Below are 14514 nucleotides of genomic sequence, written 5' to 3'. Positions count from 1 at the left end.
GCAGCCATTCCACAACACTAGGCTGTGTGGAGTCAAAACAAGGACTGCACCAAGATGGATAGGTGAACATGCTGTATTTGCTGCACTGGATTAACATAAAATGAGTATGTGAAGGGCTAAGTGCATTTATTGGGGTGGGAGCCAGCAGCGAGGAGCAGAGCTGAATTTGCAAACACTTTTGCCACAGACTGCTGGGCTGTCCAGCTGGGCTGTCTTGCACTGATTTACTGCTGTCCTTCCTTCAGCCTTTGAAAATCAATCCATTAACAATTAAAGTAATGTCTAGTCTAGTATTTATTTCACACTCTCTCCTTAATGGACTGACCAAAAAAACCCAACCCTTCTTCAAGCACTAGGACTGTTGTGTTTCACAAGAGGGCTGTATCTCTGGGTCATGCTTTTTCCCTTGTTCCCTGTTAGAGCTGAGACCTGCTTTTATGGAAGTATTCAGGAAAATTACCATACATTGCCATACCATGCCGTTGCATTCCTTGTGAAGAAGGTGCAACGTCTGTGCTAGATGTCCCCAGACATCCCTTAAAACAGAATTGGAGCAGAGAGGGCAAGCCCTGAATGTGTCTGCTGGGCCCAAGCAGCTCTGCATTGGGCTGTGGAGGAGAAGCAACATTTGCTGCCCAAAAGCCCATTTTCCTTTTCTCCATCTCCTCCTGGGCAGTAGCAATGTACCCCGAATTGCATCTGACCCGTGTGCCTCTGCTTGTGTCCCCAGCCCAAACTGCAGGGAAGTGGCATCTTCAGGGACACACGATAGATGGCCAAAGGCACCGGACCAGAAGGCTCTAGTTCTCAGCAGTCAATCTGCCCCTGATCTGGTGTCAAACTGGGGATGGACCCCGAAGATTTCTTTGTGTCCCCTTTGAGGGGTGTGTGGCATATCGGGGGGAGCTCTGCAGCTCTTGGCCACTGAGTTTGTGAGGCTCGATGTCCCACAGCCAGATTGGGAACCACAGGGACCTGTGGGGTTTGCATGGATCACCCTACCCTGAGGTAATGAGTTTCCCACTGCAGCTGCTTGAAATAAATGTGCTGCTCTAACTCTGAGCCGAGGTGCAGGATGTTTCGGGTGATGAAAATGACCTTTATCAAATGCCACTAGAAGAATACTAAACAATAACCATTTTCTCAGCCCTCCTTGTATTTTTGCCAGTTTCTAGGTCAAATCCCCCATTCCGCTTCTCCTGCGCTAGCACAGCGCTCAGGTTGCACGATTGCAGGGGAGGGAGGAATTCGCTTCCCAGTCTCCCCAGTACCCCCGTTTTCTTCCCAGCTCTTCTGCCTGGGAGCCCACCCCAGGTAGGCTGCGGGTCCGCTCCTCAGCCGGGGGCTGCGGCAGGATTTGGCGGGGGGGTGGTGGTGCTGGACCCCCACTCCGGGAGGGGGGGGCGGGGGGGGGGGCGCATCTCGGAGCGCCTGCGGGAGCGGGGTGGGGGGGGGAGGCTGGTGCCCTTGGGCTCGCAGGTGTGGGCTGGCTTTGCGTTCGGTGCTTTCGGTTATTTATGATTCCCCTCCCTCCGCTGGTCTCTTACGCAGTGGGAGAAGCCAAGGAGCCGGGGCTGGCTCTGCCCAGCCGCTGTCCGTCCTCCCTCTCTCTTCTCCCCCCCCCCCCCCCCCACCCCCCCGCCATCCCTCCCTTTTCGTTAAAAACGTGGGCTCCGGGGTGCAGCCCCCTGCGCTGGCAGCAGCCCTGCCTGCGAGGAGCAGCCCCTTGCACCCCCCTCTTCATCCCACCCCTTCCCTCCACCGGCTGCCTCCGAAGCGGAGCCTCCGGCCGTGCCTGCAGCCCGGCTTTTGCGTGTGTGTGTGTGTCCCCGTGTGTGTGTGTCCCAAGTGCCCTCCGTGTCCCCCCCCTCCGCCAGCCCGGGGGTGTCTGGATGCGGCCGCGGGGTGCGCAGCCTCGCCCGGAGCCGCGCTAGAAGGGAAACCCACCCGCAGGTAAGCACCCGGCCGGGGTTTATTTTCAACTTTGGGCTTTTCTTGCCGTTTTTATTGGGGCAGGGGCTGGGGGAGGTGGTTGGGAGTCGTGCCCCAGCATCAGGATGAGCCCCCAGTCCAGGGCGGGGGTGGGGGTGGGGGTGGGGTGGGGTGTGAGGGAGGATGCGGCGGCTCTCGGAGGGCACGGGAGGAGGTTTGGGGGTACCAAGCCGTATGTGGGGGACCCGACGACCCGGCAGGTAGGAGCATCCAAGGCTTGGGAGGGATGGCGTGGTGCAGCCCGCGCGTCCCCTGCGCTGGCGGTGTGGAGATATGCGTGAGCTCCCGGGGTGCTCAGGATGCACCAAGCGCTCGGGGGTTGCAGCCCATTAAAATGCTCCGGGGGAGGTTGGAGGGGGGGGGGGGGGCTGCGCTCTCCCCCAGCCATAAATCCTCCTCCTCCCTCTGCGGTTCTCATGCACACGCTTTGCCCCGGTCCCGCGCTGCCCGGTCGATCCGCGGATCTCAAAGACTGTCTTTTCGGTGCCCCAGGTCCTTGGCGCAGGCTGGTGTTCCAGGATGGACCCCCTCTTCCCAGCCCACATTTTGGAAGACCCTGACTTCCGAAAGCTGCTGAACGACTCCTCTATGCTGAACCTGAGCTTTCTCCCCAGTAACTGGTTCAACAACGGCACAGGGGACAGCTTTCTGCCGCTGAGCATCAAGATCACCATTGTGGTTGTCTACTCCATCGTGTGCATCGTGGGGCTGGTGGGCAACTGCTCCGTCATGTATGTGATCGTCAGGTAGGACACGCAGGGAGGCTCTGGGGAGAGCTGGGAGCGGGGCAGACCTTCCCCCCCCCCCTTAAATCCCTGCTGCGGGTGAAGCCGCCAGGCGCTTCCCCGGTAATTGCGATGTGCTTTAGAGGTAACGATGTGGCATTCATTTTATTGTTTTGGTTTTATTTGTTTTTCTCCCTTCCTAGGCTGTGATGAAGGTTCCCACCAGCTTTCAGCTGCCCTCTGGTGCCTCCTAAAGTTTAACCCAGAGAATGGAACAGAGAGATCAGATCTGCTCAAAAAAATGGGGCTTTTTTTTCTTTCTTTTTTTTTTTTTTTTTTGCAAACCGCCGGGCAGGGAGCTGGATGTCCCTGGGGAGGGCAAAAGGCTGGGAGCATCCCGCTGCCAGGGTGTGCCAGACCTTGAACAGGATCTCTCCCTCCTGTGCTGTGTCCGGCACCCCAGCTGCGGCTGCAGGTGCAGCTCCATCTGGGAGCTGGCGCTTTCCAAAGCTGAGTGTCATTGCAAAGGAAAGGGCCTGCTGGGAGGCTCAGCCTTACATTTACGGGGGGGGGGGAAAAATCACGAATGTGGCTTTTCCAACACTTTGGAAACTATAGACCGTGAATAAGACGTGACAGGAGAGGAGGGCAACTTCTCTGACTCCTCACACTGAAGCTGGGGGAGCAGGGGGACCTTTGCAGGGGAACAGAGCACGGAGCTTGCACCACTCCAGCAGCACCATCCAGCCTCCCTGCAGGTTGCTGGTATTTTAAGCGTCCCTGTCTGGTTCTGCTGTGGTTCAAATCCTCCCCTGTTTCCTGGAATCAGAAAACCTGTTCCCCCCTGTAAGTACAAAATAAGTTTACACGACCCTTAGGGCGTGCTTCAGCGTCAAATGCCAGTGACCCCCTTCTGATCTCTGTGCCCTGTATGTTAAGGAGTGAGCTTCCATTTTATACGGGTCTCAGAGCAGATTCCTGGTGCAAGTGGATGCTGCCAGCACAGAAAAGACGGGGTGAATTTGTTTTCTCCTCCAACAGAGGATGAAAATACTTAGCAGGTATTCAGACACTGATGAGATTAAGTCTCGCTCCTGCCAGGAGCCCTGCTGCTTCCAAAGCATCTTTTCCCTTGAATACACAAAACTCGGCTCAGGGAGATGCTGCAGAATTAAGTCTTTGGTATCACAGTTTGGTGAACAGCAGCTAAATCTCTGCTACGAGGGCAATGTGACATGACTGCTCACCAGGCTGCTTGTCCGTGCTCTTCCTGCCGAGGAGTTTATGGCCGGGGAGAAGGGATCACGTTGGCCCTGGGCAGTGTGGAGGCGGAGAGAGGAGGTTTGCAGTGCGGCAGTGCCACGTTTGGAGAGCTTGTGTTTCTGTTCCGTGTAGTAGCAACGGTTCGAGTAGGCACGGTGCTGGTGGGTGCGTGTAAGCGCGGCGAGTAGTGAGTCTCTGCAAGTGCGAAGTCTTTGTCCCGTGGCGATGCAGCTCCCTGGGAATGACTGAGCTGGTGTGCAGGCAGGGGAAGGGAGTCCATGCCCCATGCGTGAACCTTAGATGTGTGTCAGAAGGAGAAGACTTGGCAGAAATCTTCTCCCTGGCTGCAAAAGTCTTGTGGGATGTGGACAGCAGAACCCTGCTGGCCCCTGCCCAGGGCTGTGGCCAGTGTATCATTAAGAGTATGGATGTCCCAAACCAGCATGCCAGTCAGGATGGATGTGTGCTGTGGCTATGTGGGGCCATGCTTTTAAACTGGTGGCTTCTGTTCTGCTTCTTTTTGGCTTTGATACCTTCCAACTGGGTAAATGGCACCCAAGGAAAAAAAAAAAAGTGGTATTTAGCACTGGAATTTCCCCTTAACATTTTTTTGTGTGTCCTCTGGTTTTACTGGTTTTGAACAATTGAAAACTGAAGCCAGGTGTCACCCCCATCTCCCCCAGGCTTTTTCACTCCTTTTGTTTCCCCTTTATGCAGTAAATCCTCATATATATAAAAGAGCCAATAGATGTTTTAATTATTTGGGTACTCCTTTTTGCGGTTTCACCTCTGTTTTTCAAAAAAAAACCCCTTTCTGTGTGAGCCTGGGGTGGCCCCTTGAATAATGTGTGCTGGGCAGGTTAGAACTGAGTTGGAGCACGTGTAGAAGAAGCTGCTGTTTCCCCCTGGTTCTCCCCATCAGTGTCTCCTGGCTGAGGTTAACACTGAGTTATACCCAGGGAACTGACCCTTCTTGATTTGGTGAGTAACTGCAACTTTTGGTTCTCTCTGCCCAGGATTTTTCTCTCCTTGCCCAGTCTGTTGAGGTCAGGAGCAAGTGTCATGATAAGCTGGACTCAATATCTCAAACCGGTGACCCTGCTCATGTAGGCAGATTCATGCAGAGCTGCCAAATTAGTGGCCGTGCAAGGAGGAGGTTGATGACTTCTCAAGCGTAGGTTTTTTTCCCCAGACTGGAGCATTGATGCTTCTGGGCTTCCTGCCTGAAATAGCATCTTTTTTTCAGTAGGTTGAAAGCTGGTTGCTCATAAGCCAGACTGGGGTTTTGGGACTCTTAAAGTTGTATCTCTTCCATGAATGGAAAAAAAGACTGGCAAACCCTCTGTGCTGCACCCCTACCACCTGTAGGTATGGTGCACCCTCCAAAAGCTGGGTTTTTTTTCTGTCCATGTTTATATTTCACCAGGGATAACCAGACTTCAGCATGCTACGCGGCCTATAAGAAACTGGTGTGTTGTCTTCCACAAAAAGAACGATACTGTGACGTAGACAGTAATTGTTTCCTGTTTTTGAGGGAGTTGAGAAATACAAAGACTCTAATATTGGCACTCGAGGAAATTAGAGGCATCAGGAAGGCTTGTTTTTTGTTCCTCTGGAATGAGTTTTTTGCAGCACCGAGGGAAAAGTTTAAAATCTTCTGGTATTGCACACAAAAACCCCACAAATCCAAAGCCTCCTTGGGGTTTTCCCCTCTAGTGTAGAGCCCAGCCTACACCTCTATTATATTTGGAGTGCTTTAACGTTTGGAATGATTAATTTATAGAGACAGTCATCATGTGACTGTCAATCCCCTTCTAGTGCTGAGCAGCACCAGTTGGATAAGACTGAGAAGGGCTCTCGTCAGAAACACGGTTTCCTGGACAGGAAAGGGCCTATTGTGGAAACCTGCCTTGTCTGAGGCTTTGTTCTGCTTGCTCATGGCGGAGTTCCTTGCCAGTGGAGATAATGCCTCCCCTCCCTCCTTCTCCTTCTGCTGTTTGCTCTCGTCTGCATATATTTCCTCTACTGCTTTTTAATGAGTGTGGAACAAGGAGTTGAACAGCACGAGGCGAGGCAGAGAGGGTTTGGGGGGAGACTGGGGGGGAAACCAGGCTGCTGAGGTCCCTCTTTTAGTTAGTTTAGTTAATAGTCCCTCTAGTAACTGAATTCTACAAGGCTGGTAGCTCGAGAGCTTTGTTTTTAGGAAGAAAAGCAAAGGAGAAGGGGGATGTATTGTTCTTGGGGGTGGCTGACCCGTGGCCCGTGGGGCTGGAGGTGATGCTGACCTGGGTGTTGCTGCACGGGGTGTGACAGAGCCCCCCAAGCCTTCACCAGCCACTGGTGTGCCAGGGAAGGGACCAGGGACAACGTACAGCTTCTTGCCCAGGGAGACCCTCTGTAGTGCCCAGCTCCATCACGCTGCTACGGTGCTCAGCAGGGACGATCCTGGAGGACTCCCTTCCTCGGTGTTGGCTCTGCTCGCCTGGATCAGGCCCCCGTGGGAACGATGCCTCGTTTCTTGGGCACTTCTCTTTGCCACGGCAGCTCCCCGTTGGGAGCCCAGCAGAGTCCTGGGGATGATCAGCTCTCCCTGTTGAAGAACACTGTTTCAGAGCATTTTAAGCTGCTGTTTAGGCAGATTAGGGCTGTCAGGCCCCCACACTCCTGTTTGCTGCTTCCAGGTGAAGCTTGAGGAGAAGGGTTATGATGGGGAGGTGCCTGCCCTGGGCAGCTGCCTGGGGAGGGCTGTGCCAGCCATTATTCTGCTTGAAAACCACATCATTCCCTGACAATAAGGGGTGAGGGCAGCTGGGTGTGAGGAGACAGGGACGATGAAGTTATCATGAGGTTGCAGAGATGCCGATTTCTTAATAGAAAGCTTCCTAAGGGAAGACCCTCGACCAGCTGCGTGTGTCAGAGCTGGAATCGAGTGGGTGTTTGATGCGGCGTAGACCCAGTGGGCACCAGTGGGGCCCTCTGAGACCTCTCACCAGATCTATCTCTTTTAGTTTTTCCTGGAGGACAAAAAAAAAAAACCCAACAATTGCTGCAATTTGTAGAGAAGGGAAACCCACGCCAAGGGCTCTGTGCCGTGCAGAATGATTTGAGCTGGGGGAGGATGGCAAGGTGAGCAGGAAGGGGACCCGCTGCAAAGGGCAGGTCTGCAGCCCCCCGGTTCCCAGGCCCCCACGAGCCCAGACGAGCCTCATCGTAGCTGTGCATGACCCCTGCTAACGCAGACCTTGTGGCTCCAATGTGTGCTGGAGGGCTCTTGCTTTCCCTTGGCTTTGGTGGGACGAGTGAAAGGGATTTACCCACGTGCAGCAGTAATTCTGTGATGTTTAGCGTGGGACTCTGTTCCCAGTGCTTTTCAGGGACTGGGCAATTCCCAGCAGCATTTAGGACAGTTCAGCAGAGGCAGATCCAGCACACAAACAGGGATGAGAGCATCTTGCTGCAGGATGGGTGCTGGCAAACGCCCTCCTTAGACCAAAGCACCGTTCCTGGGGGCCAGGCACCTGCTCAGGGTTGCATGAGCCTCCCTGCAAACCCCCGGGCGAGTTGCAGAGGCTTTTGCAGCAGCAGCCACCCAGCCTCTGCTCTCGGCAGCAATCAGGACCGTGCAATGTCCCCAGAGAGAGCACCCTGAGGAGGGAGGGCAGCAGCGTCGCCCAGACACAGCAGCGAGACTCAAAGGGCAAGAAAATGACCTGTCCCAAAGCGTTGCTGCTCGCCCTGGCGGGTGGCAGACTCCTTAACCCCAGCTACTTAGTCACTGTTCTGCCAGGTAATTAATAGGCTTTTACATGCCAGTGTTGCTGGCTGCTTTTGCTGTAGTGTCTGTCTTCATAGTCCAAAGTGATTTAAATTTGCCCTTCCTAAATCCTCTGGGTGTTTTGTTTTGTTTTGTTTTGTTTTGTTTTGTTTTTTGGCGTGTTGAACCATTAAGAATAAACTGGTTTGAACTGGGTAATTTCAGGATGAGGGAGCTCTGAAAAGGTGCTCAGAGCAGCAGGGGCAGGGAGAGCACGGTGTGGGTGTATGGCTGGGAGGACACAAATCACGATGGTATGTGCCAGGTCAAATGTCAGCTTCATACAACCTGTGGGCTAAGAGCTGGTTGGGAGCAGAGATGTCAGTGAACTGGTGCTGATTTCCACCATCAGAGGGTGGGAGCAGCTCAGCAAAAATCCTCTCTGAGCCTTTTCTGCTCTGTTTTGCTTCCCTGTGCGTGTCGGGGGAGGGCAGCAAAATCTGTCACTGATGCCAGGTGGGAACGGAGGGAGCTGCTGAAGGTGAACAGCACTGTCTGCATCCTGATTAGCTACGGAGCCACCAATATCCAAATCAAGAGGCTCCAAGAGGCAGGATGCTCCTGGAGATAATGCTTGCGGTTCCCCAGGGCTGAACAACGCTTTGCTCTGGTCCCTCTGCCCCTGGTGTCTGCAAGCCCCGTGTTGGGGTGTAGGTTTGCTGCAGCTCGTCCAGAGCTGCTTGCTGCCCTGCAACCTCACCGTAGCTGGGTGGAAGGAAGGGAGTGATGCTAAACCAGCAGGTTTGGAGCTCAGCCTGAGGCTCAGCCAGGGACAGAATCTGTCCTTGTGAAAAACAGGACCTCAAAGCCCAGTATGGGGAAGAGCTGTTTCCTCCCCATCTCCTCCTCTCCCAAACTGTGGGTTCCCCTTGCTGAAGCACAGCTTTGTTCCAGGTAACACTGCTTGAGGTCCACTTAGCAAAAACGAGGGGGAAGCAGAGTGCTGAGCTGATATTCAGATGTTTTTCCTCTTCGGCTTCAGCAGCCGGGGGAACAGGAGAGCAGAGCAAAGCGATTACTTTTGTGACTAAGGTGGAGCAGGATGGAGAGCTGAGAACCGCCCTGTGGGAGATGCTCCATTAGGAAATTGCCTCTGTGATTGAGTGCAAGAAAGTGGCCCAGTGGGGAGCTAATGTTTTCCGTGGAGGCCACGGGCTTATCCCGCATTGAGTTCTGCCCTTGGGGGGAAACCTTAGGTGCCTCCTAAAGCCTGAGAGTTTAATTTGTCTTTTTTTTGTGCAGATTAAGGAAAAGAACACTCTCAGTTCCAGGAGGAAAAGAAAAAGGTTAATCCACAGAGAAGCGATTAATTGATTTTTGTTTGTGCTGAACATTCTGGAAATGTTTGGGAACATTGGTTGGTTGGGATAATGGCTGTTGGCTCTCAGCATGCAGGTAAAGTGGAGCTAGAGGTAATTAATTAGGTGTACCTTAATTTCCCCCCTTTCCAAGAGCACAGAATCGGTCTTAAAATATGGTTGGAGGAGGTAAGCAGTGGGATAGCTGCCCCAGCATGTCCCCACATCAGAGGGAGGGAGGGAAGGCCGGCTGTCACCTCGAGGAGGTGATGAGGAAAGAGGCAGCAGGGAGGGATCCGTGCATCGAGGGAGAGTGGGTTTTGCAGGCCCAGGCTGAGGAGTTGCACCTGGACTCTGAATTCTTGCTGAGAAATGTCTTGGAGGAGAGGGGCTGGTGAGGTCTCCTGGGGTGGAGGGGTGCAGGAGGGAGCTGAAGGTTTGCACTCTGTGCACCCCAAGCTCAGGGTTAGCTGAGATGCCCCAAACTTCTCACTGTGTTGGGAACAGGGATGTATATAGAGGCAAAGTTGTCCCCCATGGATGCTGGATGGGTGGTAGAAGTGCATGGATTGCTCCTTCTTTCTCCCACTGGTCCAAAAAACCCCAAAAGCACCCAAACCCAACCGACCAACCACCAGAAAACAACCCTTTAATTCTTTTCTCTTTCGCAGTAAAGTTACTCATCACTGTTCAAAACCACAACTGTTATTCCCCCAAGTTATAACATCAGTGAAAGCAGTCAGGGTTAGAGGCGTGCTGATGAATTGCCTCCAAGTCTAGCCCTCCTGGAAGGGTGGACTGGAACAAACTTGACTGTTGGGAAGCTTGAGCAAGCCCAGCCAGGTCTGTGGCCTGCAGAGGACGACTGCAGCTCCCAGGAGACACAGTCTTAGGTGACTGAATAATTTCCTGAAGCCTGAGCTGACAATCCTTATTTTTGTGTGGGCTGATAAAGAGCAGCGATTTCATTTCTTAATTTTAATTCCCCCCCTGCTGACCTGGAGGGGAAAGTGTCTGAATCCATTCACAGCCCTGTCTCATGCCCGCTGTGTGCATTGCCTCGTTTATGCCAACTACAAGAATTCAAACAAAAAAAAAGCAAAATCCGCCTGCCCTGAGCTGCTGCTGCTCTGGGTTTCGCAGCCCTGGAATCACTCGGTTTCTGTGTAATTCTGCTCAGGAAATCCCAAAGCGTTAAAGCCCTGGCAGCTGCCTGGTTGTGTTGGATTTGAAAAGTGTTTTGCTTGTTTACCCCTTCACAACAGGAAAGACACTGGTGTTTTTCCTCTATTGCTTTTGGTTATATATGTTTATCCGATCTAGGCTGGCTTTCTAAGAACACACTGTCTGGCTTGGCTGCTGTGATTTCTGGGCCAGAAGAGCCTGACTCGGGCTCATGTGGGGACCTCAAGTGCTTCCATCAACGTTCACCTGCTCCAAAAGCTCCCTTTGGCTTTCAAGGACAAATGTAGGATCGTTTGTTCTTGCTTTCTGACACCACTTTCAAACACCTGGCTGCTACTGCAAGCATGGCTTAGAGATCTAAGAGGGGTCAAAAAAAAAAATAGACTTTATATTCTGGATTGTGGATCCCCTGGCTGCTTTTCTTGCAAACCTGGCTGTGTCACCATGCGTCTCAACAGAGTTCAGAGCGTGGCAGTGATAATGTTCCTCCAAGCACTCAATCTATCAAGAGCTGAAGCTCAGATCTTTGGGGCTGGGGTACAGTGCTGAGGAGTGCAGTTGTGGGCTGGCCGTTCAGTTTGACAAAAAGAGTTTTTTAGGTCAAATCAGACCCCATAATATTCCAACGCGCATCAAACTGCAAACAGTGCAGTAGTTTATGGGTTTAAGCGTTACCCTCAAATGAACTTGCCCTGCATTAATAACGCCCATCATTATCTGCCATTTCTGGCAACATTTCTGCAAAGACCATTAGCAGAGTAAATGATACGTGAGCTGCAGTTTTAAAATCATACCTACTCGAGCTCTTTTGTCCGTGAGAGGGACATCCTGGAGCTGAAATGTTAGATTCAGTCACAGAGTCACTGCTGAGTTTCCATTTCTGCAGAGTCTGCATGTATCCTTGGGTAGGTGAGCACATCTTTCTTTGCATCATTTCCCATGTGTGAAAAGGAGATGATCAGCATCAGAGCAAGGTGAATCTTCTATTGGGGCAGTCGGCTGATGCAATAAAAGTAATATAGAAATGACAAAACCCCTTTGAAGTAGAGTTGACTCGTGACTTTCTCTGCAAAATACCCCTTTCTTTAGAAAGATCTGCTGCGGTATTTTGTTTTCTGATACAAACCTCATTCCTCACCAGTTTTCAGCTGCCACTGGCCAGGGCCACCTGTCTTGCTCGTTCTGGTTTGATAGCTGATGTTAGCCATCGTCTTTGGCTATAAGCCTGTACAAAATGGCTAATCAACTTACCCCTGGACTGTATGATGCCTTTCAAATCAGCTTACTGGGTGAAGCTCTCACCAGTATTTATAATAATGAAGCCATATGTGATGAAATCCTAGATGAGCCTTACTGAAGTCATTTTTCGAAAAGCATGGTCTGAGCTGACAGCCTCAGGCTTCCACGGTCCTCACTCGCCCTTCGAGGGAATAAGCTTCTGCCCATGAAACTGATAGCGAAGGCACCGTGTGTGGTGTCGGAGGAGCTGGGTTGAGCTGTGCGTTGGTAAGCACGTGGGAGGTCGGAAGGAAAGGGTGGTGGTCAGTCTCTTGTCACATGAGAAAAACACAGCGTCTCCTTCCTAGAGTGGCAGAAACCCCTCTTCAGTAGGCTTCGGTGTCTTGCCCATCATGGTCAGGTGGAGCTCTAACCATTGCTCATTCCTGCGTTTCAGATTCACCAAGATGAAGACAGCAACCAACATTTACATCTTTAACCTCGCTCTGGCTGATACCTTGTGTCTGATGACCTTACCCTTCCAGGGTACAGACACGTTCCTGGGCTTCTGGCCCTTTGGCAATGTCCTCTGCAAGATCGCCATCTCTATAGACTACTACAACATGTTCACGAGCACCTTCACCCTGACGATGATGAGCGTGGACCGCTACATCGCTATCTGCCACCCTATCAAAGCTCTAGACATCCGCACTCCCCACAAGGCCAAAGTGGTGAATGTCTGCATCTGGGCGCTGGCTTCTGTCTTTGGCATCCCCGCGATGGTGATGGGATCTGCAGAGAACGAGAACAACGGTCAGTAAAAGTGCACCCAAGGGGCGGGAGGTGTTGGTGGCCAGGAGAGCCCGTGGGCTCGGGGAGCCATTGGAGTGGGGTACCAATTTCACCGGTGTGGTGAGCTCTCTGCTGTAAAGCCGTCTTAGCTCTTTCCTTTCTGCCCTTGCCTCTCTGAATCACCGCTGCTGCTTTTCCAGTATTAAACACACCTAAACTAAACGCAGTGTGCGGATGCTTTTCTTCCTGATGTGGGTTTCCTGATTTTCCTTTCCTTTTTGTTTTTTTTTTTTGGTTTTTTTTCACTTGCAGAAATTGATTGTCTAATCAAACTCCCTTCACCTGTGGATTACTGGGATCCAGTGTTTGGCATCTGTGTCTTTCTCTTCTCCTTCATGATCCCCGTGTTGATCATCACCATTTGCTACAGCCTCATGATCAGGCGACTCAAGAACGTCCGTGTCCTCTCGGGCTCCAAGGAGAAGGACCGAAACCTGAGACGCATCACCCGAATGGTCCTGGTGGTGGTGGCAGTCTTCATCATTTGCTGGACTCCCATCCAGATTTTCGTGCTGGTCCAGTGCTTGGGTGCCAAGGCAGAAAGCGAGCTCGAGCTGGCCATCTCCTGCTTCTGCACCGCGCTGGGGTACGCCAACAGCAGCCTGAACCCCGTGCTCTACGCCTTCTTAGATGAGAACTTCAAGGCATGCTTCAAGAAGTTCTGCTTCCCCACCGCCTTCAGGACCGAGCTCCAGATGTCCAACAGGATGTGCAGCATCGCCAAGGATGTGGCCTATGCCTGCAAGAACTCGGAGGGGACTAACAATCCGGCCTGACTAGGCATGGAAATTCCCATGGTGGCTGTCACCCAGCAGAGTCCAACCACCCCCACGTCAGAGCTAACTCAGATAACGGCTCTTTAGCAGGACCTCAAAACTGAGAGGTGGGAAACCGAGGGAAAAATTTTGGGGGTTGGGAAAACCGGATACTGCAAGAGCGTGCGGAGAAAGTGAGCCCATTCGATGCATTTTTAATTCCAGTGCACCCTGCACTAAGGAACGTGTTTGCAATCAGCCCTTTGACTCCTGTGAAACCCTGGTGGTTTGCAACATTCTTGAGAATTCAGGAATTAAGGGTTTAAAACAGGCATTGCTCCTGGGACTTACACTTTTGCTGCTGGGAGACAGACAAAATGCGAACTACTCTATTTCTTTTTTCCTCCCCGAGTTGTTTCAGACGCTAACAGCTCACATGGCTCACCAGGCACTCGTGTGCGGGTTTTATTCCTGCGGCATCGCTCTGAAATGAGACTTTGCTGAAGCCAAAGTGGGCAGCAGCCATCAGACGAAACCCAAGATCGTCTCCAGGATGACTCATCACGAAGGGAAGGATGCAGGGAGGATGCTGGTGGAACGGGAAATTCAAACTGCCCGGCGGCTGGGAGCCTGGGGGAGGACAGCATCAGCTCCTGCAGACAGGGTCTGCAGTAAAACCCTCCGCCTCGGGAGGGGAGCAGCGTGGTGAGAAGGGACTGTCAAAACTGATGAATGTAGCTCAGAAGAGGAGGGAGAAAAGACAGATGAAATGAACACAAATCTGTGTTTACATGCTGCTATTGCTTTTTTTTTCTTTTTAAACTCTGTATTTCCATTGTAATAATGGACAGACTGTGTCTGTATATACACATCTCCATAGTGCTAGAGGTACAGCTGTATCGTAGGGTTTCATCTTGCCAAGCATGCCTTGGGGATCTTCCTCAGCAAGAGGAAGGAGGAATGAAGTGGCCTATGTGTACTTGTATTTCTGTATTTGGGAGAACTCGGAGCGGCGGCCCCTTCAGAAGATGTGGACATTTCTGGTAGGAGGGGCAGCCTAAAGTAGTCCCACCTCCACCACACGAGATAAGCGGCGCACAAACCATACCAAAGGTGGTTGGTTGGTTGGTTGGTTGGTTGGGTTGGGTTTTTTTAATGAAATGAGATCCACAACGGAGAGAGCACTTGGGAGATGCTGCCGAGGTACCACCCCTCCTGCCAGCCGTCGTTTGACTTTCCTCTCCCAGCAGGCCAGAGCTTTGTGTAAAATGAAATGCCCCGTCATTTCCTTTGATAATGAAAGTATTCCTGAGGGGTTGAACCACCAAGTGCCCTCTCTGCTGGCGGGGACAGCAGACTTGTAGCCCAACAGCCTGGGGAAATCTGGGCAGTGGTGGCCAGTGGTGCTGATG

At 52.2% G+C, this 14514-nt stretch overlaps 1 protein-coding gene across 1 annotated transcript; it reads left to right on the top strand.

Moving 5' to 3' along the window:
- The first annotated feature begins 2511 nt into the window (after positions 1-2511).
- OPRL1 (opioid related nociceptin receptor 1) lies at positions 2512-13123 on the top strand. The gene is made up of 3 exons (XM_009950933.2): positions 2512-2738; positions 11953-12308; positions 12600-13123. The coding sequence occupies exons 1-3, from the start codon at positions 2512-2514 to the stop codon at positions 13121-13123; spliced, it is 1107 nt and encodes a 368-aa protein (XP_009949235.2).
- Positions 13124-14514: the final 1391 nt, after the last annotated feature.

The sequence above is a fragment of the Leptosomus discolor genome, chromosome 17 (genome assembly GCF_034619465.1).
Source record: "Leptosomus discolor isolate bLepDis1 chromosome 17, bLepDis1.hap2, whole genome shotgun sequence".
Lineage (NCBI taxonomy): Eukaryota > Metazoa > Chordata > Aves > Leptosomiformes > Leptosomidae > Leptosomus > Leptosomus discolor.
This window is presented reverse-complemented; position numbering and strand designations above follow the sequence as displayed.

What these genes read in the sequence shown, in the direction of transcription:
- OPRL1 (XM_009950933.2), top strand. Translation starts at nt 2,512, where the DNA reads ATGGACCCCCTCTTCCCAGCCCACATTTTGGAAGACCCTGACTTCCGA. An exon ending in GTCATGTATGTGATCGTCAG is followed by an intron (nt 2,739 to 11,952) that starts GTAGGACACGCA and finishes CCTGCGTTTCAG; the next exon opens with ATTCACCAAGATGAAGACAG. An exon ending in TGCAGAGAACGAGAACAACG is followed by an intron (nt 12,309 to 12,599) that starts GTCAGTAAAAGT and finishes TTTCACTTGCAG; the next exon opens with AAATTGATTGTCTAATCAAA.